Raw genomic sequence first — 26,441 nt, 5'->3', positions numbered from 1 at the left:
ATTCTTATAGTTTCACGACAGCTCGGAACTATCTTGCTAATTGGATAAGCCAATCTTGCTGTTCCAGAGGCCGATATTTCCGTTAGGAGGAACATTAGAGAAAAAAATAGCTACAGGAAGTTCTAGTTTATTTTAACCTCCTATATGCTCCCGAAAGTTTAGTAATAAATAAATAACGTGTTTGCAAATTTCAAGCGCGAATACCTCCTCACTTTTTTGCATTAGAATAACACAAGAGGACGTTCAAATTTGATTTTTTTAATTTCACATTTCATAACATCGTTTTAAATAAAATAATATCGTTTTTGGAAATTTTTTATTATAAATTTATTCATAAGACATACATTTTCAAGATGTTTTCTGAAAAACAATTTAGATTAATACTAGCTAGTTATATAGTTATAACATTAGAAAAATTAAGACATTTTTCTAATCGTTTATAGGTACTAAGAAGATGAAATCCCAGAGGATATTTTTCAGTAAGTAGGTATACATTTTTTTAAGAAAAGTCAAATACTGGTGGGTTTTTTATTCCAGTGAAATATTAAGCTTTAAGATTACAGTTTCAATAATAACTAAAGTTACCTCTACTTTGGAATTGACATTACGCCCTGTATATTTACTGTAAAATAACTAAGATGTTATTATTATTTTATTTATAAATTATGAACTACGACATATAAAATTACAATAAATTTACTTTTATCATATTGTAATTGGATTTATTTTTGAATAGTGCACATGAACTGTGAAATATACAAATATTACTAAAAGGTGCAAATAGATGTTTGTGACAATGTAAAATAAGAAGGTTACAAACACTAGTTTATTATCAACCTACTTGTACTTTTAATGCACCAAAGATTCGTATCAACACTTAAGAATGAACAGGAAAGAGTTTTTTCGTGTTATTTATTAGAGAAAATTTTGCAGCAGAGCAAGAAATAATTTAGTAATAGAATATTTCGATATAATAATAGTTTAATATTTTGGAAATACTTTGCTATGCGCGTTGATTTTTACTACAAGTTCTGTCGTGTTCATTCCTCAAATACATTCGACATCATAACGTAGATAAAATTTACGATAACGTGCAACAATAATAAAATTTACCTGTATAAAACTATGAATTCAAACAATTTTACAATAATTTTGACACATTCTAGAACAACGATCATTTTTAATATAGGGTAAATATTGTCGGTAACAAAAATTAAGCTATAAATGTGTTTGTTATATTAAAATGCAAATATTCCGATCTATTGGTGCATATTTGGTGCAAAGTATACGTCTTGGATGTTTCAGTAGACCTTTGCGAGGACCAAAGAGAGTACGGTAAGTAGAAGTCCTGGTATAACGGCCAAATTCGTTCCACCTAAAAAAAAATGTAAATGAAGAGAAATGCTTTTAAGCGATATTGTTTAACGTACAATAATTATTTTACAATATATTTATTTCAGAACACTTCTTGTATACCTAGAAGACATTATAACAGCCAAATTGAATAAATTCAGTGTCTCAATTATCGTGCATATTTATAAAAAATCCCGGGACACGTCGATTTTGGATTCTAAAATGACATCCAACAAAGTACGGTTACGCCTCAGATGTTGGAAAACGTTAGAAGACATTTTTATTTATGATTTAAGATGCTACCAAAACGTTCAAGGAACTCACTTTGGATGTCCCCTACATTGAAATTAATTTTTTTTAGTTTGCTGTAGCGAATTTCGTCAAGCAGATGAATTTATTTTTTTACTGCCAATTTTTGTAATAAATTTGAAAACCGCACCATTTTTGAATAGGCAATGAAGAAACTTTTCAAATGATGAATCACAAGCCCCCACTTCCCATTCACGCTATGTCCTGTCCAATTTTTGTTCGTGCAACTCTCTTGGTTTCGACAATGTAATACTGTTTTCAACTACGAAAATTGAATAATTTCAAATATTTCGAATTTTCACCACCAAGAACGGCGGTGACAGCATTTTTAACATTAAGGCGACGTTTAGCATTGTATTAGTTATAGTATTAGTAATAATAGTTTATTAGAAACAAGAGAGCTTTTTAACAAGAAAAAAATTTGGGTATGTTTCTGGAAAAAATATAATTGATGACGTCATTAATCGTTTCTTCCATTTAACACCACGTGCCCCAAATTTTATTTAAATTTTTTGTATCCTCACAGTAGGCCCATACTATCGAATTTAAGATACCCTGTACATATGTGAGGATATAGCACGGTACTTATTTAAATATCAATACAATAATGATAATGGATTAGATAGTCGTATGTTTCAAAAGATACACACATTACTTATAAAGTTTAGATAAAAGCCTTATGTATGTACGCTCTGCCAGAAAGGCATCAAATTATACGTATTTTATTAAGATTTATGAAAGCATTAACCTTTAAATTTTCATAGTTCATATTTGAGCACGAAACTTTGTTTCTAAAATCAGTTTTTGGCTACACATTGAGTGAATCGAAAGAGATATGCGTTCGTTCTTTCTATAAAACTATTTGGTTGTACTGGGTGTTCCATAATTCTATGTTTTTGCAATTTACTCTATTGTTAAAATATTTGAATGGAGCAAAATCTAGACTTATGTGAAGAGCCATGCGGAATCACAATATGCCATCAGGAAAACAATTCAAGGACTTTAGGAAAAACGAGACATGCATACTTCTTAGTACAAAAGCCATTTGTTCCTGGTTTCTAATTCTTATAGCGTAGAATACTTAAAAAACCATCATAGTCTAGAAAAAGTATTTCACAGACATATTTAAATTGTTACTTAGTTCTTTAAAAAGTTATAATAATTATATGGTAATAAATAGATGCCCATTTATCGATACAACTTTAACAATTTGTTTACGTTAATAAATTTTTGCTGCGGGTTTATGATAATGAAATACAGATAAAAAAATAGTTTGCGGTCTTGCTTTCCGGTTAATACATCTAAACTATTCACTAGATATTTCTGACTCATGGAAGAAAAATTCGCTTTGGACTCAAACAATTACTAAAATTTAGTAGATGAGTTTTTATGTTGTTAAATTTTCATCTGTTGAAGATCGCCGACTACGACCTTTTGCACTGACTTTTTATAATATAACTTTTTTGAGAATTGTTTTTTACGGTGCGTCATATATTATAATCCAAATTAGTTTCTATTCTTTACTATACAGGATGTTTAAAAATAAATGGGTCATACTACGAGGGTAGCTTCCTTGGATGAAAATAAACTGATCTAGATCAAGTTGCTATATTTCAAAAATTTTTTAAATCCATTTTAATACTAGGTTCATTTTTATCCAAGGAAATTACTCTTAAAGTATGGCTCCTTTCCGAATACTCTGCATATTAAAGACAATAAGCTGAGGTAGTTAATAGCGTTTTTCTCAAAAACGAAGCGTTTTCTGCGATTTTAACAAGAAAACTATTTTTGTATAAAATGAAATTTCACTTTATAATATATAACAACTACTGTAAAAAAACTAACCTCAAAAAAAGTTACCTATATCATAAAATGACACTAGAATTGGTAGCATTTAAGGACCTCAATAATTAAAGACATTGACATATTTACCATCCCTAAAAAACAAATTTTTTTGACATAATATTGTTTCATGGGAATTTTATTTAAAAAATCAGCTTTCAGGCGTTGTATCTTAAAAATAAAACACGATAGGCATAAGCCATGGGGCCTATAAGAAAAATATTCTTGTTTTTTGATGTTCTAACAACCCTTCAATTTACGGCACTTTTTTCCAAAAGACCCTGTATATAAGTTCTATAAGATAGTTTCTAAATTATGAATGAAAAACCATAATTTACTGGATTTTTAAGCTAGTGCAACAACTAAAAACATCTGACTGGACAAAGAACTAAACGGTACAAATACTTAAATACAAATATCGATTCTGAAATTGAATATCTTGAAAAAATATAGAAACAACGTTTAAAGTTAAATTTAAATTATGAAATGGTCGGGACATATATCGTTAGTTTCTCAAAGGTCATCTGTAGACAAGATTAGAGAGCAATGTGATAACTAAATTGTTTTGTCTTTCTACATAGTAATCTTTAACTATTTTAATCAAACCGTATAAGATACAATATTTTAATTAACGCCACAAGTCTCGGCAAACTGTTTTCATTTTTAATCTCAACCGTTAGTTTTATAAAAAATAATTATAATTATTGTGACATTGATATGATTTTCTCATTTTTGTCTATCGATGGATTTTCTAATATTTTTGCGACACTCTGTAGAAGACGGTCGGTCAGCCCTCGCAAAATCGTTGAGCAGTTTGACGTGAAAACCTAAAATTATTTTAGTTAACTAGCGACAAGTATTGTATTGCGGCAGCACATTTTAATTACATATCCTTATCGCGCGGCAATTTCGCTATAGAAATTCGCATCTAAGAAAGCTGCATATAATTATATTCGAATTACGGTGTAAAGAAACCCCGATCAATACCTTGACCAAACCGAGATTATTATTATAATTGTTTTATGCGACATTTGAACTGGTATTAGTCTCGGCGTAAAAGTGTGGTTGACACAAATACATACGGATTGTGATTATACCGGCGCTATTGTTTCATTTTCAAAAATATTTACTTTGTCACTTTCCACAAGTCGATAAAGTATTTGCATATTCATTTCCTTCGTTTCTAACCTATTTTTACGGTGTAACCGGGGAAAATTTGGGTTGACCATAATTTTCTTTTTATGACGATTTACTCTTTACTATTAATATACTCTTGTAAGGTTTTAAACTTGAGTAATTTTAAAAAGCTTAAAACAAAAACGTTATAATTACAACAAATTGTGATTTTAAACAAATGTTTTCTCTTGAAGTGTCAAGAGAAAAAGTTCGTGTATATCTTTAGTGATATCTAGGTGTATTAAACTGAATTCTAACAGAAGAACGGAACACTCAATGTTGTCTTGTAACATTTTGTATAAAAAAAAGACAATGAAGAACATATTCTTCTTCCAAACTGGTAACATTAACTGTTGTCAACAATGTATCTAACTCTGGATAAGTTTGAAGTACAATTTTAAAAACCTACTCTGAATTTTTTCAATATCGATTTTGTAACAATAATAATGTGAGTTCCAAAATATGGAATCATATTCCAATTTAGACCTAACGAACGAATATAATAATAGGTAATCTTTATTGATGTAAGAAACAATTTGACATTTATATACAAGGTGTGAACGAAATAAGTACTCAAAATTGGAGAGTATGTAAAACATGTCGAAATATGATGAAAACCTTAGTAGAGTTTTTGTCAGTGGCGGCCCCTAAGGGAGATACAGCCCCTTGAAAGGGTAACTCAGGAAACAGTTTATTTCATAACTTCAAAACGGTTTTATAATACATCACGAAATTTTGGGGTTGTATTACTATTTATATGCTTAATAATCCGCAAAATAAATGTATCAAATTGTGCCATGAGAAAATTAAGTAGAAAAAATTGCATAGAAAAAAGAAATTGTAAAATTTGCCCCATGGTCCCGCATTTTCTTAGGCCCCTGTAGCAAATTTTAATTTGTATATTATACCGATTGTTAAGCATATAAATAGTAATACAACCCTAAAATTTCTCGATTTAATATTAAACCGTTTTGAAGTTATGCAATAAAAACTGTTTCCTGAGTTACCCCTTCAAGGGGCTGTATCTCCCTTAGGGGTCGCCACTGATAAAAATCTACTAAGGTTTTCATCATATTTCGACATGTTTTGCATACTCTCCAATTTTGAGTACTTATTTCGTTAACACCTTGTATATTAAGGTGCAAATTGGCCTATTACAATCAACTACTTGGCAAATGTCGTTAATTAAAATGAGAAATAATAGAGGCCTAAGGTTTGAGCCCTGAGAACCACCTGAAGTTGCAAAGTAATGAGCAAGCAAACCCATTATATGAAACAAATTGTACTCTAAATAATACTTTTCCAAAAGTATGGGGATATTTTTTATAAAATTCTAATAGCTTTCGAAATAAGGTCAATATTAAGAGAATATAGGAAAATGTTAGTTTTCGATTTTTTAATGATGGTACTTTTAATTTGATTATCAATAGCGTAAATATTAACTCCCATAGTGAAGCTCTTAATAATTTTACCAGAGAAATAATGTTTGCTGATTGTATACGGCATAAAAATTTCCCGTTTTTCGAAAAATAGTGACGACTTTCTTACCACTGCATGTTCCTCTTGGCGTTGGTGTTAAATTTTCCAGACACTGGCAAGTTTTAAATGTAAGGGATGGGGGATTATTCTCCTTAGGTTTTTCTTCCGGGTCTTGGCATATCGCCCTGTCCACACATTCTTCGTCTTTCGTGCACATATGACCCACCCCTACAATTAAAAAACTCTTTGTTATATTGTAGAAATAAGTTAATTGGAATTTTTAAATTAATAAATCGATTGTTTTGGTTCTACATTTCACTGATCTATAACGCTAATAACTTTGATAAGTTCACTGGTTTTTGACAAGTACGAATACAATAGAGTCACCAATATAATCACAATTCTTAACTTAATCCGATCTGAGCTGCAGTGAGGCTTATACTGGTAGTAACATGGCCATTTATGAGTTTATTGAGATTAGGCTTAGCAGGTAGAACATAATACATTACTAACATGCAACCTAGTACGATAAACACGTCTAGTTTAGTCTTGAGACTTATTTGAACAAGTAAAAGAGAAAAAATAGGCCATAACATTACTGAGAACAAAATATGCAATTTACCGATGATTTTATTTTGTGATAAAATGTCTAGTACCCGACAAATTTAATATAGTCGTCAAAATAACTCGTTTGCTTTAAACTTTTAGAATAACCTTCGAAACTGTATAAAAAGTATTTTTTTATTTTAATGTTAACGTTAATTTTGGAAACTGGGTTAAAATTTTAATAAAACTTTCATTTCTTCAATTTTTTATTCCGTTTCCTCCTGTATCTTAGAAGAAAGTGAAAACCATGCCTCGTAAACCTTGATATTTAACCAATTAAAGCATTTTTTTTGTCGCGTGATAACCGAGAACCTAGCTAACCTACTTTTTTAGTTGCTGCATTATTAAGGTATGACCTTATAAGGAAATAAATGGAAAACTTGTCGAATCCGTTTTTTTACAGTGATTTTTTATTCTTATTGGAAATCACACAACTTTATTGTACACCCCTTGGTTTGGTCTATTTTTCATCAATTGTTTAAGATTAAGTTAATTCCCAAATGGTAAATTTTCATCATTGGTAGAGAAAAACAAACACTTCAGCAGATTAATACGAATTTTATTAAATGTTATTCTTCGTGGATGTCTTCAACATTTTCCCCCGTTCCAGTAACGACGTTAAGCAGTTGGTTGAGACTGAGATACATAAATTAAAATCAGGTTGAACGAACTACCACCTCAAAATAAAAAAATATTGATTCCCCCCAAATCGAGTAGGCGTACTTATTTCTACTTGTATGTGGAATTCATTTGAATAGCATTAATTTTATTACCCCGGGACCAACCAGAGAACTGTACGAACTTCTTTGTAATAAGAAAATAATTATACATAAAACAATTTTGCGAACGTGGTTCCAAAAACGGAGATATAGTTAATAGAGGTTTATTAGTCTGTGCCAGGCTTCATTTGTATCAAATATTAATGGCAAATGTTTGAGGCAATTTAGTTTGAAGCGGCTGTCTACTGGAAAACCACATATACAGGGTGATTCCGAAAGTGGAACAATAAATTCCAAAAATTGTGAACAATTCTTCTATTAATATCATGAATCAAAATACAAATCCTTAAAAAATAGGCCTGAAATTTGATTCAAGTAGACATTCACTATTTTAGTTGGCACACTGTACAGAAAAGATGCGTATTTTCCCTTACACCTTATACATATATACTAAACAGTGGAATTTAAATAAAATTTATGTTTATTTTTGGAGATGCGTTAATTTGTTTTACTTTTTCTCATAAATATGTGTTTTGTGTTCTCAGTTTTAGCATGATATTTATTAACTATTTCGTAAGTGTCTTGTCGCACTATTTTTTTGACACCCCGTATAAATGAATCGCTTTTTTACTAACCTTTCCTTGTAGCGCTGCATATGCCATTAGCTGGATTGGTATTGTCTCCACATAAGCAATAGTTCCTCAGGCAGGTAGTTCCCTTTATAAATGTACAGTTGGCTTGGGTTGTACAATGTCGTCCTTGAACTAAAACATGTTATAACGTGCTAGGAAAAGTGCAAGGAAGCTGACAGCGTGATCACGGAAAAATTCAGTGCAAAATTTCATTCATTTTTGATACAAGATCTGTCAAATAACACAAATAACGATGGTAACAGGTTATCATATACATCTACTGTTTTATACAGGATGACCCGAAATTAGTGTCGGACAAAAAAGGACCCTTAAAGGCAGTGGCGTACATAGATCTCAAATAGTTGAGGATCTTATTCAGTGAATTGATATTTCAGGTAAAAATTAAATTTCTCGCTATTTTTAAGCCTACACAAAATGTTGCACACTAATTTCGTAGCGTTCCGTATATGAATGAAAGGTTTGTTTTTAATAATACAAATTACAGTGTAGTGAGGAAACAGAGCGTTCATAAACGATTACAAGTCACGTGGCCGCTGAGCTGCTGGTATTGGCAATTAAAAATCTCTAAATCTTAGTGTCACTAATATCAATGATTCGTTTACAACGAACAATGACAAACCGTTACGTCTGCGCTCGCTGATTAGTTGAATACAATCTCAAGAAAAATCACACTAATCACCATCGAGTGAAACAGAATGTTGTGTTTTAATGCAATGTAATGTAATTGCCAGCGTGAAGGAAATAAAGTTACTGTTCAAACGAGATTACTGGATACGATGAAGACTGTAATTTATATTGTAGGTGAAAGCATTTCATTTTGAGTTTAAAAGCGCAACAAATTGCGTTTTTGTCTCTGACAACCAATCAGTTTTTCTGCTGTGGTTTAATTTTTAAAATATCATATACTCGTACTACACCTTTTAAGTTTTAAGTTTACATCGTACCTTTCCTTGTAGGGAAATTTCCGTTTTAAATTTTCTCACAACCTAAACAAATCAGGTTATGAGGTGTGCAGCATTCACAACAAAATCGATGCATGTACAAAGTATGCAAGGAATAATTATGCAATAATTACCACGAAGTTACGACCAGCCGATATGCATCTACTTACAATGTACCTGTACTAGTTCAAAGAATTTCTTCGACTCTATTCTCGCTGTTCGAGTTTATGTAGTTGAATGTTGCTCACGCTTTCAGGATTTTATGAGGCTTTATTATAGTATGCTTTTAGTATTAACAGAAATGCAGTATGTCAAAAAAAAAGTTGATGATTGAATTTTTGAGTAAAAATATTTCAGTAGCACACATTTATTTGATGAAACAATAAGTGATAATAAAACGTGTTTAAGATTGGGAAATTTGCGTGTAAATGCTAATATAATGATGTCAGCTTCGCATAAAAGGTGTTTCAGGACGAACTGTACAAACTGTAAAGGAATGTATACTTCGAAATCCTGGATTTTGTGGATTTACTACCTCTAACTGTTTTCATTGTCAAAATAATATTGAAATGCTAATTAAAAAAAGTGAATTTCGTTAACTCAAAACGTTCTATTTCAAATAATAAGAAAATATGGCAAGCTTTTCTGAATCGCTACAAAATGTGGATTTTAATGTAGTGTTCAGCCAGTTTTCAATTTGATTAGTGCCTCTTTATTAGTGCATATGTAATAGACCAGGGCGGATCTGTTTTGAGGTGTATGTAAGAGGGGGCAAGCAAATTTTTTCTGGATTACCTTCAGTACAACTCACATAATAAAAGTGTAGATCCCTAGATCTGGGCGAGGTCCGGAACATTTTCAAAATTGCAAAAAGGTTTAAAAATTTTTATTTTATTTTTTATTTATATCTTGGAACCTATGCATTTTGGAAGAATATTGAAGAGGAAAAATATTTTAGAATTGAATTTTGCACAATATACTGTAAATTAAAATGTTAAAAACAACAGTTTCTAGTTTTCGTAAGATAATTTTTTGAAAAAAATTTTCGAATTTTCAAAACGTTGCACAGCCTCAAATAAGCATCTAGATACTTGAAAATTTTTTCACGTAGAAAAGATCGCTCAACCTTCCAAATGGTTTTTGAAAAATTGAAATCGGTTAATTAGGACGGCCACAGTAAGTTTTTAAAGTTCTTTTTTTTTATTTTTAAACAATTAGATTACATTTATCAATTTGCAATTTAGTTTTTTTCAAAAATTATAATTTTAAAGTACTATTTTTTCTTAATTTTATCTGTATTTAACAAAAAAATTAATTTCCAAATTCCAATAGCATAGGGTAAAATATACAGTATATTTAATGCATAAATAATAAACTTTGTTTATAACAAAATATGTGCAAATTAGACAGTTGGCACTACGATATTCGAATTCCTTGGCTCGCAAGACATCGGATTAAAAAAAAAAAGATCGAAATTGGTCCATTAGAAGCCGAGTAATGCAATTTTTTTCGTACCTTAGCATTTTGAACCTCCGAATTCAGTCTCGGAGCGAAAACCCCCTCCCCCACTTTTCGTGTTTTGAGTCACTTTTCGCGCGTGCGAGCGACAGCTTTTCCGCTGATTTATCTATGCTGCCGATAACTTATGGATATGGAATTTTTTTCCAGCTTAGAACTCGAAAAATCGAAGCCATTCAATCAAACGGTAAATGCCGATAAATTTTGACAATTTGTATCTCGAGAACCAGTAAACGGAATTTAACTTTTTCTTTAAAGAAGCGTCTTTCCGAGTATTTCAAAATTATAATTTTTGAAAAAAACTAAATTGCAAATTGATAAAAGTAATCTAATTGTTTAAAAATAAAAAAAAGAGTGTTAACTTTATAAATTTACTGTGGTCATCCTAATCAACCGATTTCAATTTTTCAAAAATCATTTGAGAGGTTGAGCGATCTTTTCTATGCGAAAAAATTTTCAAGTATCTAGATGCTTTATTTGAGGCTGTGCAACATTTTGAAAATTCGAAAATTTTTTTCAAAAAATTATTTTGCGAGGACTATGGAACCGATTTTAATGAAATTTGGGGTGTTGTTTTAATTATACTCTAAAGTTTTTTTACCAAAATTAGAATGCCTTCGGAGCAATTAAAATATATTAAAAAAATTATCCGAGAAACTTGATTATTTTGCCTTTTTTTCATCAATTATCGCTATTTTGCAACATCGGTAATAAATTTAAACATTTTTAACTTACAGTATATTGTGCAAATTCAATTATAAAACTTTTTTCCTCTTCAATATTCTTCCAAAATACATAGGTTCCAAGATATAAGTAAAAAACTGGCATTTTTAAAAATTTTTTAAACAATTTAGCAATTTTGAAAATGTTCCGGACCTCGACCAGATCTAGGCATCTACTATTATGTGAGTTGCAATGAAGGTATTCCAGCAAAAATTAGCTTGCCCCTCTTACATCCAAGAAGTGGGATATTTCGACAGATCTGCCCTGGTCTATAAGGCAATGCGCTGAAACTATAAGAAAGGTGATAATGGTTCCATTTACATTCTTTCAACGTTTCTTTTTGTCCAGATTGTTATATTACCATGGTGACATAGAGTAGGATTTTTCTTCACGGTTAATAAACATATTTCCAGTTATAATTTTACATCTTGAATTCGCCTTCAAATTCTTCATATGTGTAGTTTTACGAAATTATTTATAAAATTACTTAAATTATGCGGAAAACATTTATAACAATTTTTAAATGCTATCAGTTGGAACCAGAATAATTTGTAGCATAGAAAACAATTTACTGAACATAAATAATATGAAAAAAAAAAATAATAAAAGATACATTGATTAGAAACAAATCTGAAACTACTGTGACTGTTTTTCCATACGTTTGCAATTTTTTTTATGTGATTGCTGTATTAACGAGGATATAATTTGTCCAACAAAATGTTTGTTGCATTTACAATTGCAATTTTTTATTTTTTCACATTACTAGACGAATTTCTGACAAAAAGTGCGCAAATTATGAATTGTCTAATAAATTGTGCTAATATAAAATTTACATGAAATTTAAACAGTGTGTAATTTTGTTTTATTGTCCCAAGAATTTGTTTTACTTTATCAAAATTCCCAAGATTTATTAGTGCATTTATGCCACAAATAAATAATTTTAGCTAATCAACGATGGTAACGTTCATAAACACAGTATTTTTGTGTTATAGCTACACTTCTCAGGAATACACTACAATTGGGCTTGAAGCAGTGCTAATTTAGGTCTTATAAGAAGTACAGCCACCATATAACTTTTTCCAAACTACACTGTAACTATACTATTAATTACAAACCTGAGCGTGAACGGTTGTGGTGACAGTGAGAGGCCAAGTACCATTATCCAGGGTGTAGAGAAAGATTAGGCAAAGTGTAAAAGTGACAATGCACGCGGTTCGCATGATGAACGCTAGAGTTATGCCGATCCAGAGAGAAGTATTCGTGCAAAACTCTTATACACATAATATATTGACAAACAATTGATAGAGCCATCCGTACCAGCTGATTGTTGAGCGGTGTTTCCCTGGCCTTGGCCATTTGATTTTCCGAAAGTTGTAAGTCCGTGAGCGTGGTTAAATCCGGCTAGCACCAATAGTATAGGTATAGACACTATCACATAAAAACCGTTCATCTTGCACTGAAGACTTCGACAAGGTGTTGCAATCACAGCCGTGGTCAAAATGCGTTGCTGCTGCAGACTTTTTACCGCCCCGCACACACGCTTGCGCCCAGTACTTCTATTAAGTCATGCACGTGTTAAGTATATACACGGCGGCCCAAAAATAACACCGCGGTGTCCCACACGGAAAAATATATTTGCGCTTTATATATACACATATATAATCAGGATGATACCACGCCCAACACTTAACACGCCAGCATGTGATAAAAAAAACCAAGTCGTACTAATATTGATATTAAAAAGGGGGTTACTTTAAACCAAACTTTAAACCAAAAATATCTTTGTTCAAATATCTCTCTGAAGATGGTTGACTTAAATTAATGAGACTTGGTCTAATGTTAAAAAATTATTGTAACAATAATATTAAGACACAACATTCTGTTTCACCGACTGCTGATTGGTGCAATTTTTCACGAGATTTTATTCAACCAGTCAGCCATCGCATTATCTCGGTGAAGCTGATATTTTTTGCGAATGCGATTTTTTTGGACTTCCGGTAATTGTAAAATTGTACTCTGAACTAATTTTTTTGTGAAATTTATTCAATTTTGGGATAGGCATATTTTAATTTTAAAAAAATGGACCGTTTTACAAACAAAATTTAAATATTGCAATTTCTCTTTTCTTTTAGTATGACAAAATAATCAGTAAAATAAAATGAGTACAAAAGAACACCACAATAACAATAATTATACAATATCGTTTTCACACAACCACTGTAGATGTATTTTTCTAATTCTATCACTATCACTATATTGTGTATTAATTTTTTTGCGTACTAGTAGATAATAATATAAAAAACTCTGACATTTTGTAGTATGCAGGTATTCGCACGCAAAAAACTTATCAGGAACGTTTAAAGCATTTTAGTAATTTGGGCAAGATATTTTAATGTCATGTCAACTTTATATGCTTCATTAGAATAAATAGTTGAAAAGATTTTATGTTGCAATTATAACAAAGCAGTTATTTACCGTGTCCAGAGCGAAGTTGGAGCCGGAGCTATATCAGACGCAAACTTATTTGTATCCATCTCTATTTCCTTTTACGCACTAGTTGGTAATGTAATTATTATTTTATAGCGGTGGCTATGGTTTTATTTAAAAAACATTAGTACTGTTTGAATACAACCTGTAAGGGTTGTCACCGCGGCAAATGAAAATATATATCTACAATTTATTTGTATGTGTGTGAATAATTACTTTACGTAATAGTGCGTAGTGTACAATGTGCGTAAATTTAGTACTTTACGCACGGTAATAGAAAAAAAAATTTTGAATACATATTTTAAAATAAATTTCAGTGATATTGGAAAAAAGTTCAAGTAGTTAATAATATTTGCTATAATTTAAGGTATTTTTAACTTCAGGTCATATGTATAAATCGATTCCACCCCAAACGGGACATCCCCCCTCCTTCTTAGTCAGTGCATTAAATCAAAGTATCTCAGAGTTTAGGTTTTTTGGGTCCCTGAGTCCGAATCTGAGGTTAGTTTATATGTTTTAAGGTTGTTTCAAGGTCATTTTAAAGTCGAATTGAGAAAAAACCGAGCAATCAAGTCCGACCACATGTTATACAGGATTTTGGGATCGCTGAGTTCGAATCCGAGGTCAGTTTGTGTGTATCGGGTTATTTGAAGGTCTTCTCAAGGCCATTTCAAGGTTAAGTTGAGGAAAGCCAAGCAATTAAGTCTAACCGCCTGTTAAACACGTATTTGCAGACAAACTGACCTGGGTTTCGAACTCAGTTATCCCAAAAACCTAACTTGACCTTAAAATGACCCTGATACGTCCTTTAAATGACTTGATACAGACAAACTAACCCAGCGACCCCAAAATCCTGTATAACAGGTGGTTGGACTTGATTGCTCGGCTTTTTCTCAATTTGATCTTGAAATGACCTTGAAATAACTTTAAAATGGCCTGATACAGACAAACTAACCTCCGATTCGAAATCAGCGACCCAGAAAACCTAATTTCCGAGATCTTTTGATTTAATGTACTTTTTCTCAGTCTGACCTCTAATTGACTTTGATCCTGACCAAGAAGGAGGGAGGAGGTCCCGTTTGGGGTGGAATCGATTAGTTATTGGATACAAATAATAAAAATTTTGGCCAAAAATGAAGGGGGTCGAAAACCGTCCAAATTGACCCTTCCCCTTTCAAAATATTCTCTTAATTTTTGATCTATAAATATTTTCTGGGTGCTAGCAAGACATACAGAACAATAATAATAATATACGGTCCCCTCCACACACAAAACAGGTGAGATTTTGCTCATTATCGTCGGATTTATGGGGGATTCGCTCGAAAGTGGGGCGAAAATGAGAAATCGCCGACACAGCACCAACAAATTTTGCTCACGCTATACAATTAGCTTCTTTGTGGGATCTTGGAGCGATAAGCAGTGGCCATAGCGGCGCCTTGAATATTCTTACCTCACGCGAAGTATTGCGTCACGATCTGCAGCCCCCTGCGGTGGCTACTAACTCATATTACCGAGTGGACAATCGCCACTTCCCTCATTTTCGGGCATGGGCTAAAATTAACAACTTGCCGCTGTCGACGGAAATTCGTCAGAGGCAGGACTATTTCGGTTTCGGCGGCACGACGGAAGTGACGATGCGGCGGATGGGGTGGTCCCCCCTTTTTTATAATTTATTTCGAAAGATTTGCGTAAAATATTTAACACGCACTTCCTATTCTACACGTAATGGCAAATCGATCCGATTCGATGCGATAAATCTAGTACATCGTAGATTTGCACTAGCCAGTAGTATTGGCCGATGCTGGAACTGCCAACTTAGCAACATAATCAAACAAGACACACTTGCCTATATAGTTATGGAAATACCTAATACTCACAATAGGAGAGAAGTATATTTCTACAGAACGAAAAAATGAGGTAAATATAATGAAAAAAGACTAATTTCAACAGATGCGATGCTCAGTGTCTAATAAATGAAAAGTAAAAAAAAACTATTTAAAAAATAAGCTTTTATTAAAATGCACTAAAAAGAAAAAATAAAACAAGGAGTTCATAAAACCCATAATGTTGTGTAAACCCCAAACCCACAAAAGGGTTGAATATGGCTGCCCTATAGAAGTGTCATCACCAAAAGTATGATATATAGACATGTACTATCTATAATCAGTATGTTCATGTTCTTATGCGATTCGAAAGCTTGTCGCGAGGTTTATTATTAACTGGAAAACATTTAAATACGTAATTTTACTTTTTTTGTGACTTTAAAAAAAATGTTTTACCCTTAAAAAAACCTCTAAACTATTTTTACCCCCTAAAAAACTCAGATACAATCTTTTTACCTCTAAAATTACGGGGAAACCCATAACTGCCTGACAGAACCGAAACAAGCCTCTTGAACTGGTTTCAGCATAGAAGGGAAATATAATCAAAAGCTTTGTCTTAACGCCTTTGGAGATTGATATAATCAACGTATTATAAATCAGTTGTATTAGAGGTACATTGTTTCTATGGACTATTTCTTTACATTTTTCAATACATTTTTCAATACAGGGCTATAAAAATTAAATTACAGCTTCCTGATGATATTTGTAATAGAAAAGTTTTATACGAAAAAGTTCTATCTTCGCGTTTTTTTTATGTAAATTAAAGTCCATTTATTCAACAAAAATGAAGGCCGACTCTGTGTTATTTATTAAAAATGTTGGAAATGTTTTTAGGCGACCCGAGATGCAACCTTATAATTTAAGTCGGTATAATCTAATACTAGTAATACTAAAAGAAGGTTAGGTTACATTGTCAAAAAATTAGTGCAGTCAACTGATTTTGTATTTGTATTGAATTCATTATTCACTTAATTATTAAATATTAAGCATCGTCCATCGACTATCAGTGTTAAAAAGTGAAAGATTCCAGACAAAATGTTTTATTTTGTAATTCCACGATAGTGACAGTGTAACTTTTATAAAGAAGTAAAAAATAAGAATAGCGTGCTGATGACATTAAAAACGATATTCTTATTGCTTACTTTGCTTAATTTTTTAGTTTACTATTAATTATTATCATAAGAAAATATCAGTTTTTTTAAATATCTATTTTTCTTAGTTTGTACTTTTGCACTGAAAAATTCCCCAAAAATTGAGAAGTATCTTTCTATGTTCCAACGACGATTTGTTTACGCAGCACGTAACTCATCGTACAGCACACAGGCAGGACCGTTTCAGAGAAAATATTTTGATCCATAACTGAACTTTAATTTACGAAAAAAAAACGCAAAAACAGAACTTTTTCGTGTAAGACTTTTCTGTTACAAATCTCATTAGGAAGCTGTATGTACAAAATTTGTAAAATATATGCCAAATTTCGTCTCTTTAGCCATAAATAATGTATTTAACTGTTAGAAGGCAATCCTGCTCCTTCCTTTCAAAACTTAATAAATCATTCACGTCGATCAAAGACGTATTTGATATAAATATGTTTATATCTTTATTATATCACATCACGCAATTGTTGGGACTTAAGGGGAAGAATATTTTACTATGAGATATTATTTTTTTCACATGATAAAAATGGTTCAGTACCATCACGAATAGCATAAAGATAATTGTATGAAGTACCATGGCCTTTCGCGTTGTTATACCCTGATCGGTGCCAGTTACATAAGAATTTCCTTAGCTGTGAATCTTTCACCTGACCTTGTTGTTCTCGGGATAGGTTCTGTGGCGACGGTGTCTACAGACAAAACCGCTCCTCAGACAATGGTGGTCCTCTGAGACCACTTTATTTTATGAAATTGTTAATACATAATTGTCGGCTTGTCATCTAATTTCACAGCTGTCAAATTGATATATTAAACGTAAACTATTTTCTGCAATGCACCGTCGTACGTAGAAAAAAATATTCGAAACATTAGCAAATTTACGTTTATGCAAAACTTCCTAGAAAAAGCGATGGTGCACTATATTTTTCGAGCGACGGTTACTTCCACTAATAAATTTCGGCTCATTTTCCGTTGGCTAAAAAGTTTATTTAACGTTCTTTAATTAAACGCTTATCTAAAGCAGGATCAATATAATAGCGTGAATAGATTTGATTCTCATTTTTGCCGGATGCGCCAGTGGCAATCACACAAATATGGGAACTACTACGTACCTGCATTTTAGGTTGTTTACCAAATTTATTGCATGATTACAACCATGTCGTACCCCTCTGTTATAGACTGGTATCCGCAGTTGAGATTAGGGTTGTCTCGGCCGTTATACAGGGTGTTAATTAAGGACGTGGACAAAGTTTAAGGTGTGTTTCTTTGAGTCATTTTAAACTAAGAAGGTTATTATAAGTATGTGGCCGCAAATTGATAGTTTTCTGTATACAGGGTGTTAAAATTAAAAAAGAATCACAATGTTTAAAATACCTTTCGATAGATAGACAGAATTATCAACATTTCGCGCATAACGGGTCCTTAATTCCCATTAAGCGTAAATGCCTCCTAAGTCTGCAATGGCCTGTTAGAACCCCACCATTTGGTTTAGAGCTCTTCGACCAAGGCTCAGCAGCTATATATAAAGCTCTGGTCATACTCCAGTTTTGTCCTAATGTTTGATAGGCACATTTATTAAGGGCCCCGTTGACGTTACCCCGTGTGATTCCGTGGATTCGTTCAGGTTCCTGGCCAGCCCCCAACCAGTTGCTCTGCTTTCTCGTTGCCAGGGATACCCATGTGGTCCGGAACCCAAACCAACTCTACCTTTTTTTTGCCTGGCCAGTAACTTCAGGGCATTTTCGCATTGCTGAAAAGGGACGGACCCGTGCGCGGCCTGACTGTCGGAGCAGATAAAATTGCTCTCCTCTATGCAGTTCCTTACCTTCTCCTTACCTCCTCCTTACCTTACCTTACCTTACCTTACCTTACCTTACCTTACCTTACCTTGCCTTACCTTACTTTGCCTTACCTTGCCTTACCTTGACTTACCTTACCTTACCTTACCATACTTTACTATACCTACCTTACGTTACGTTACCTTACCTGACCTTACCTTACCTTGACTTACCTCCGTACCTCTTACCTTACCGCCTTACTAAAAATAAATTAAAGTTTAAATATGAATGATGACAATTCTCATTCAGCAGACAAATTTGAGATTTATTAACAGTAATGTATATGTTATATGTATAATACATAGTAATATAATAATTCTATTCTGCAACTTTGGTTACATGTTAGTGGCAATTACTGTCATATACCACGCTTGTTGGTGTTATCGCACCGATTCAATCTGTATTATAATTGTTCTAAATATATATTTTTTATAAGAGTATAGATATTGGCAACCTTTAACCTTTCCCTTAGATTTAATCAGAATTAATGAGTTTAGAAAAATATTGTACAAGTTGTAGCTCGTATTGTGCTTATAACATATAAATTTGTCGGGAAACATGCGAACTTTCACAATGGCTAAGGCGATATATAGCGCAATTAAAGGACTGTTTGCCCTCAAATTTGAATTTAATTATTTCTGGCTTTATGAAAAAGTTAGAATATATGTAATAATCATGCGAAGTTCTACGAACCGTATACAAAAGCTCATTTTCGGTATAAATGTACGTTTTCGGTAATTTTTTCATTCTTTGTCTTACTATTTATTTATACAGCAGTTCTAGAAAAAAATGTAATCACGACAACTCTTAAAAGAAATATCCTAAAATAAAAACTGAGGAAAAATTATAAATATAAAGGATGTCTCAAAAGTACGAATAGTCTGTAGCTGAGACTGTGCGCAAATTACGCGGAATAGATTTTCTTAAAAATCGGGAAATATAAACTACCGTCTAAAACTATTTATTTTATTACATGAATTTTTCATCACAAAATTCAACAAGATTTCAGAGTGTGTGTGTACCCTTCTTACAACCATTCGTTGCTTCGCTTTGTTTAAGGTAACTAGGCTAATGGTGTACTTGTATCTACTAACACAGTAGGTGAGAGATTGATCGGAAACTTCCTACGACCCTTATTTGGTATATTGACCGTGTTCCTGGATTTGCATAATTTGGATAAGCAGCTAATAATTACTCATACGGAATAATGTTAGCTAGAAACCACCATAACCGATAAATCTCAACCTTGATATTTCTTATTATCAAAAAGTTGAATATACTGATAAAAGATTGACTCTGGGGGAAAACGGTGCAAAGTAAACAAGGTACGTTAGGACGTACGTTTTTACAACGACGTGTGGTACCTACAAACGACGTTTTTAAAAGAACGTTGAAGTAAGGTACGTTAGAATGCACGTTTCTACAAAAGCCCAAGTGCAAATTTTTTTATTATCAACAGAGCAATAAGGAAATGGAATTTGGAAGAATTTAACATGAAGAAAACAGTGCAGAGTAATTAGAACGTACGATTTCTACATTGACATACGTTGCAATGTACGTTGTTTTACAACAACGTAAGTTGCAATGTGCGTTTGGGGTCATCCATAAATTACGTAAGAGTATTTTTTCACATTTTCAACTCCCCCCTCCCCCCATGTAAAGAAACCGTAAGATTTTTCATAACCCCCCTCCCCCTCCCGCACCTTACGTAATACATTACATAATTCAATTATTTTTTTTATTATAAAAAAAGTTTTCAACTACGAATTATAACATTATTAATATATTTGTTATATTATAAATACATATATACTAAGAAAAAAAGAAAAATTAATGTATATTATTTTATTACGTAAGAATTTCATTACCCCTCCTCCCCCCCCAAGTAAGGAATGATAAGAAAATATTGAGCCCCCTCCTCCCCATTGAACCCTTACGTAATTTATGGATGACCCCTTTCACATACGCTATAATGCATTTTTCTCACAATAATAAACGTTGCAAATAAAGGTACCTGTATACAACATTAAAACGTTTCAAAAACGTGTGTACAATGATGTAAAAAATATAACGTTTTGTTATCCTGTAGGTGCAATAGTTAATTTTGTATTAACATCATTCAGCAAATGAATGAAACTTTCCAACGCGACAAATGTGTCTCTGTGAAAATTTTTATAAAACATACAATGAACATTTTGACTGTGAGTTAAAACAAACGTTGAAACATTGAATCAAGCTTAACTTTGTGAATTTAAGGGAAAACAATGCAAAGTAAAATGTTTACAACGACGTGTGTTACAATAAACGTTTTTAAAAGAACGTTGAAGCAAGGTACCATTTGCCATTTTTTTACAACAATGTACGTTACAATGTACGTTTTTACAAAAGCCCACGTGCCAATGAACATTTTTTTTACAATAACCAATCTTACAATGTACGTAAATTACAAGTACATTAAAAACGTAAAAAAGTGTTTCTGATGTAAAAAATGTCTTGATATGTTATCTGGTAAAACAATAGCAAATAAAAAGCAGGTCAGAGTAGTAGAGAGTTAAATGTATGTTTTCTACAACGTACGTGTAACGACATACGTTGCAATATACGTTTTTTACAACAGCATAAGTTGTAATGCACGCTACAATGCACTATTTTCACAGTAATAAACGATGCAACAAATGTATACAACGTTAAAAACGTTTCAAAAACGTGTGTGTACAATGATGTAAAAAAGGTCACGTTTAATTTTGTTAATTTTGAAAACTCGAGTGTGTTCATTATGGAATGTCTGTCAGCAAAATTGAGATCAACTTATCTCGATTCATATACGTGGGAATTGTCCACCTTCTCGCCCCTAAACTGCGGAAAGAGAGCGTTAGAAAATCAAGACGGTGAAGTTATAGCCTGGCATGCAAACTCCAGAATTTTTAGATGTTCGTTTGATAAAGAAGGAGCAAAATCAGTGAACACGCATGGTAAACTTCAAACACGAAAAGACAGTATCTATACCAACTTACACCTAAGACCTTTAACAATGTTGCACGAATTCAAAATTTACCTAACACCGGATACTCAAATAAATATTTATTTTCACCGTATAATTTTATTATACGCGAATTTTAACGATATAGCGTTATTGGTAGCTCGTAATGTGAGACTTGTTCAATACCAGTCCAACACGCTATGGCCAGGCGGATCAAACTTCACATATTCATCATAGACAATACGGCATGACCTGTGACTGTGCTCATTAGCACAGTCTGATCACGAATGTGATCTCATAATAAAAAACGGTGCACAGTAATCCGTATGTCATGGGACAATTGACAAGATTAGACATGTGGCTTAAATTACAATACTATTTACCGTTTTAAGAGCTAAATATATTTTTCATTTATGAAACACATGTATATTTATATCAATCAGTTGCAAATTTCAGTTTATAAAACTTGTAACTTGAGACTGTAATTGACTGCGCATAGACCGTAGTTTTACTGTACTAAGTCCGTTAAACGAATCATTGTACGTCTAATTTAAGACATTGTGGCGACTGTGCATACACTGTGCTCTAACCGCAATATTTTCTTTATTATCCATAAGCACGCGAAAGAAGTAAATTTACGTGTATCTTTCAAGGACTTTAAAAAAACTAATATCTTTGCAAAATTTCAATTGTGAAATCCAATTTATAAAACTTCAGTAGCAATTCGTACACAGTGTGCTGAGACTGTAATCGACTGCGCATAGTTTCACTGTGTCAAGTCCGTGAAATGTACCATTATTTGCGCGTAGTTTAAGATTCTTTGTCGACTGCGCATAGACCGTAGTTTCACTGCACCAAGTCCGTTAAATGAATCGTTGTACGTTTAAGACAATGTGGCGACTGTGCATACACTGTGCTGTAACCGCAATATTTTCTTTGTCATCCATAAGCATGCGGAAGAAGTAAATTTACGTACATCTTTCAAGGATTTAAAAAAAACTGATATTTTTGTAAAATTTCAATTGTGAAATCCAATTTATAAAACTCCAGTAGTAATTCGTACACAGACAATGAGATTCAAACAGATTCAATATATAAAATTTCGGACAGACTGTGCTGAAATCGTCAACGTCGTATAGAACGTAGTTTCACTGTGCAATATTTTTTATCATCCTTAAGCAGCTATACATGTTTTTCATTCCCGAAACACTTAGTTTGGTTTATTCTATCATGGATTTTAAGCGAACTAATTTCTGTGCAATATTTCAATTGTGAATTTATAAAACCGCATTGGTGACTAGTGTGAATGTGCTGAAACCGTCATCGACTGCGTATAGACCGTAGTTCAACTGCGCTAAATTCGTTAACTGAAACATTTTGTTTTAATTTAAAACAGTGTGTCGACTGTGCATAGACTGTGCTGGAACCGCAAATTATATAATTCATAAACAGCTGCATACATTTTTCATTTACGGAAAATGTAAACCAAACCAACTAATCTCAGCAAAATTTCAATAGTTAAATTCAATTTATAAAACTTCAGTAGTGACTCTTACACAGACTGTACCAAGACCGTAAGCGCCTGCGTATAGACCGTTAACTGAATCGTCTTGTGCGTTTTATTTAAGACTGTTTATGGACTGCATAGATTGTGCAGCGGTAAATAAAACTTGTGGAAAGCTGGTACAGTATTTTATTTAAAAAATACGCATATTTGTGTACAACAGAATTATCACAAAATAATATCAGTCTGTTATGTGTAACACAAGAGAATGCGTAGTACATACAGGGCGAAAACTTAAAGTAAGTTTTTGGGGTTGGATATAAAAAATAGTTAATTCTATAATATAAAAAGCTGCAGGACACAGCTATAATGTTAAACACATATACTCCAAAAATGGTCTAGAATCAAACAGAGTGAAAATATATGAAAACGTGAAAAATATGGTTCATTCAAACGACATGAGTATAAAGTAAAAACATAAAATATAAGTAAAAACATAAATATGTACATAAAACATAAAAATAAAGATATAACAGATGAATTTTTACATAGTAAAATAAAAAGTACAAAATGTTATAATAAAAATTTATATAACAATTGAAATATAACTAGTAACGAGAACAATATTTTTTTAGTACAATGACACTACTTATTAGTAATCATAGTTTTCCATATGTATATAATATTTTAATATGATTGGATACGTCATTATGTCAAAGTCAGTGATATGCAGTAGATATATCTACGGAAAGAAAATAAATAGTACGTATCTAGATATCTTTGCTTTTAGAAAAATAGATGTTTATATAAATTTATATAAACCATAGATTATAATATGGCAGTTTAGTTAATCGATACTTAATGGGCACTATCAGAAAATTGTTAATTTTAGTCGTAGTGTTATTGAAAGTTGAAATTATTTTCTAACTACGCCCACGAGCATGAGTTACTTCAAATCTCATTTACTTAAAAAATTTAAGCTCTGGCTTAATTTTTTTAAACGTTCGTTGAAAAATTAGGTACAAAAATAAATACTACATAACACATACCATTTCCATTCATGAAGACATACAGAAAATAAAAAAATCACACCATCTAATTATATTTTAAATACAAACAATACTTTTGGGGTATTATTTTTAAATTTTACCAACTCTTAGATTCCGGAATCTTGTATTATGTGATACAAATTAGTAAATTTTGATATATTGTCCAAAAACATACGGGTGGGCCTTGTATATAAGATTGGTAATGAAGGCGAGCAGTGAAACAGATAAATTTTGAGCAAACAAGCAATATCGGCCTATCTTGATTTTCCATCGATTTTCCATAAATTTGGGTTATGTACTTCAAAACAAAGAAGACAAATAGAGTAACGAGGAAATCAACGCGGTAGATTGATATTCAAATTAATTTTTTTTATTGTGAGAAAGTTAAATTTAAATAAAAGTGGTGTTGCCATCCAGAACTAAATCGAAGGTTTGTTGAAAAAAATGAAAAGTCAAGTAAAAGATGCATCACTCAATTTTTCTTTATATATTGCGAGTTCATTTCCAACATACATTTTAAACCAATAATGATATCCAGGATAACAAATCGAAGGTTTGTTGAAAAAATTTGAAACCCAAGTAAAATTTGAACAATTCTTTAAATATTACAAACGTTTAATAAGAGCTTGTTTTAATCAGAAGAGTTACAATTTATATATTTAACAAATTAAGTCTTCTACATTAAAATTAGATTAGATCTAAACAGCTTGTTAGTTAAACGCAAATAATTGTGCAGGTATATCTTAAGACACTAATCAGTCACTTGGACAGTAATAAGAGTCAAAGGCCGGCAAAAGAAAATTAGAAGCCGAGCGTAAGCCGAAATTAGCCTCGTTCTCGTTGCAAATCCTGCGGAACGAGTTCAGTTTTTTTCGGGGAGCATTTTTTGGCTCGCTCTATAAGTCAAAGGTAATAAGAAAGGTTAAAATTTACATATTCGCCGGGATTGTAAACGAAGGAGGATTTAAAAGTACGGAAGTAGGAGTTCCCAGGGTAGTCGTGGTGGTGGTGGGGAGACTATTCATAGACCGTTTGAAAAAACAGCACGGCAAAATAAATCTCCCTTCCATATAGTTCTGCAGTACATAAACAAATGGGTCTAGAGTGAAGTACACACACAGTAGAATGTCCGCGATTTTTGTGAACGCCCTCGACGATTTAGACTCGGGAAGAAATTGGGCGATGGGAACAGCTATCTGAAATGAAAAAATATATATTACTATCATGATACATTGAAACATAACCTTATGTCACTTTCGAATTTTCATCAAAGCGAGAAAATAAAATTCCGAAATTTTATGGGCAAAATAATCTAAATTTATTTTCCAAATATTAGGCTATTAGAGAATTGAATTTTCCATTGAATTTAAAAAAGAAAAATTTTATGCAAAAAATCGTTAATAAACCATTTTAAAAAAGCAAAAAATAACATTTTTTGATTTTATTTACTTTTTTGACCCTAAGTTGTGAAAATCTTTATTAACAAATAAAACTTGAAATAATTTTTTATTAAGTAAAGAACCAATTTGTTGTAAAAATAATAAAAATTATAATCATCATGTTAAAAACGACGAAAATCTAAAAAATATTTAAGTTTGACCGATTATAACTCGGTCAATATTAGTCCAAAAACTTTTGAAAACGCATCATTTTGAAGGGAATTTCATCTAGTTTTTTTGTACAGCAATTTTCTTTGCCTACTTCTACTAAAAAAAAAATTAGAATAAAAAAAGTAAAAAAAAATTAAAAATCTTATTTTTTGCTTTCTTTAAAATTGTTTATTAACGATTTTTTGCATAATTTTTTTTTTTTAAATTTTTTAAATAAGCCTTTTCGATGAGAAATTCAATTCTCTAAATAATTTTTCCTATCAACTATGGTGAAATTTTGCTTCGTTTTCGAGCTACAATTAAAAAACTGAAAGGGGTGCATTTTCACCCTTATCTCCAATTTCCACCCTATAATTTAATAGCATTCCGCGGTTTTTTCATCTAAAATGACCCTATGAACGATTCATGTAATAAAATTGCTTGAACGTCATAGTTCCTTGTAACCCTGTTTTTTTTTTGGATATAATCAATAGTCTATAAGTATTTTAACGACGTATAACACTTATTTGGTACAGTTTGTAATTTACTAATTACATTTTAATATAAAAATATTTCAATTGAAAACGAATTGCCCTAGTCATAATCACTTAGTCTCCTCAAATTATTCAAATAATAAG

The 26,441-nt window shown here is 32.0% G+C and overlaps 2 protein-coding genes across 4 annotated transcripts in view; both read right to left on the bottom strand.

Moving 5' to 3' along the window:
• Positions 1 to 687: 687 nt before the first annotated feature.
• On the bottom strand, positions 688 to 12,838 carry LOC108906241. Of its 2 annotated transcripts, none has more exons than XM_018709454.1 (4): positions 12,637 to 12,838; positions 8,120 to 8,242; positions 6,229 to 6,387; positions 688 to 1,375 (listed from the first exon to the last, which is right to left on the bottom strand). In XM_018709454.1, exons 1-4 carry the CDS (start codon positions 12,767 to 12,769, stop codon positions 1,302 to 1,304), a joined length of 489 nt encoding a protein of 162 aa, XP_018564970.1. In that variant the 5' UTR covers positions 12,770 to 12,838; the 3' UTR covers positions 688 to 1,301. The 2 variants fall into 2 exon arrangements, with proteins under 2 accessions (XP_018564970.1, XP_018564969.1); XM_018709453.2 differs by having other exon boundaries at positions 8,120 to 8,248; positions 12,637 to 12,837.
• Positions 12,839 to 23,779: 10,941 nt separating this feature from the next.
• Positions 23,780 to 26,441, bottom strand: part of LOC108906238 (cannabinoid receptor 1) — a 35,188-nt gene continuing 32,526 nt past the window's right edge. For both annotated transcript variants that reach the window (XM_018709451.1, XM_018709450.1), the window contains exon 5: positions 23,780 to 25,410. In XM_018709451.1, the coding sequence (XP_018564967.1) occupies positions 25,144 to 25,410 (267 nt within the window). In that variant the 3' untranslated portion in view covers positions 23,780 to 25,143. The remainder of the gene's footprint in view (positions 25,411 to 26,441) is intronic.

This window comes from Anoplophora glabripennis, unplaced genomic scaffold (assembly GCF_000390285.2).
Source record: "Anoplophora glabripennis isolate ALB-LARVAE unplaced genomic scaffold, Agla_2.0 scaffold32, whole genome shotgun sequence".
Classification (NCBI taxonomy): domain Eukaryota; kingdom Metazoa; phylum Arthropoda; class Insecta; order Coleoptera; family Cerambycidae; genus Anoplophora; species Anoplophora glabripennis.
This window is presented reverse-complemented; position numbering and strand designations above follow the sequence as displayed.

Bases quoted from the DNA above. Each gene is read 5' to 3' on its own strand.
- LOC108906241 (XM_018709453.2), bottom strand. From the start codon at position 12,769: ATGAACGGTTTTTATGTGATAGTGTCTATACCTATACTATTGGTGCTA. The intron at 8,249-12,636 runs GTACGGATGGCT...AACATGTTTTAG, and splicing joins CACCGCTCAACAATCAGCTG to TTCAAGGACGACATTGTACA. The intron at 1,376-6,228 runs GTAAGAAAGTCG...ATTTTTTTTTAG, and splicing joins GCCAAGAGGAACATGCAGTG to GTGGAACGAATTTGGCCGTT.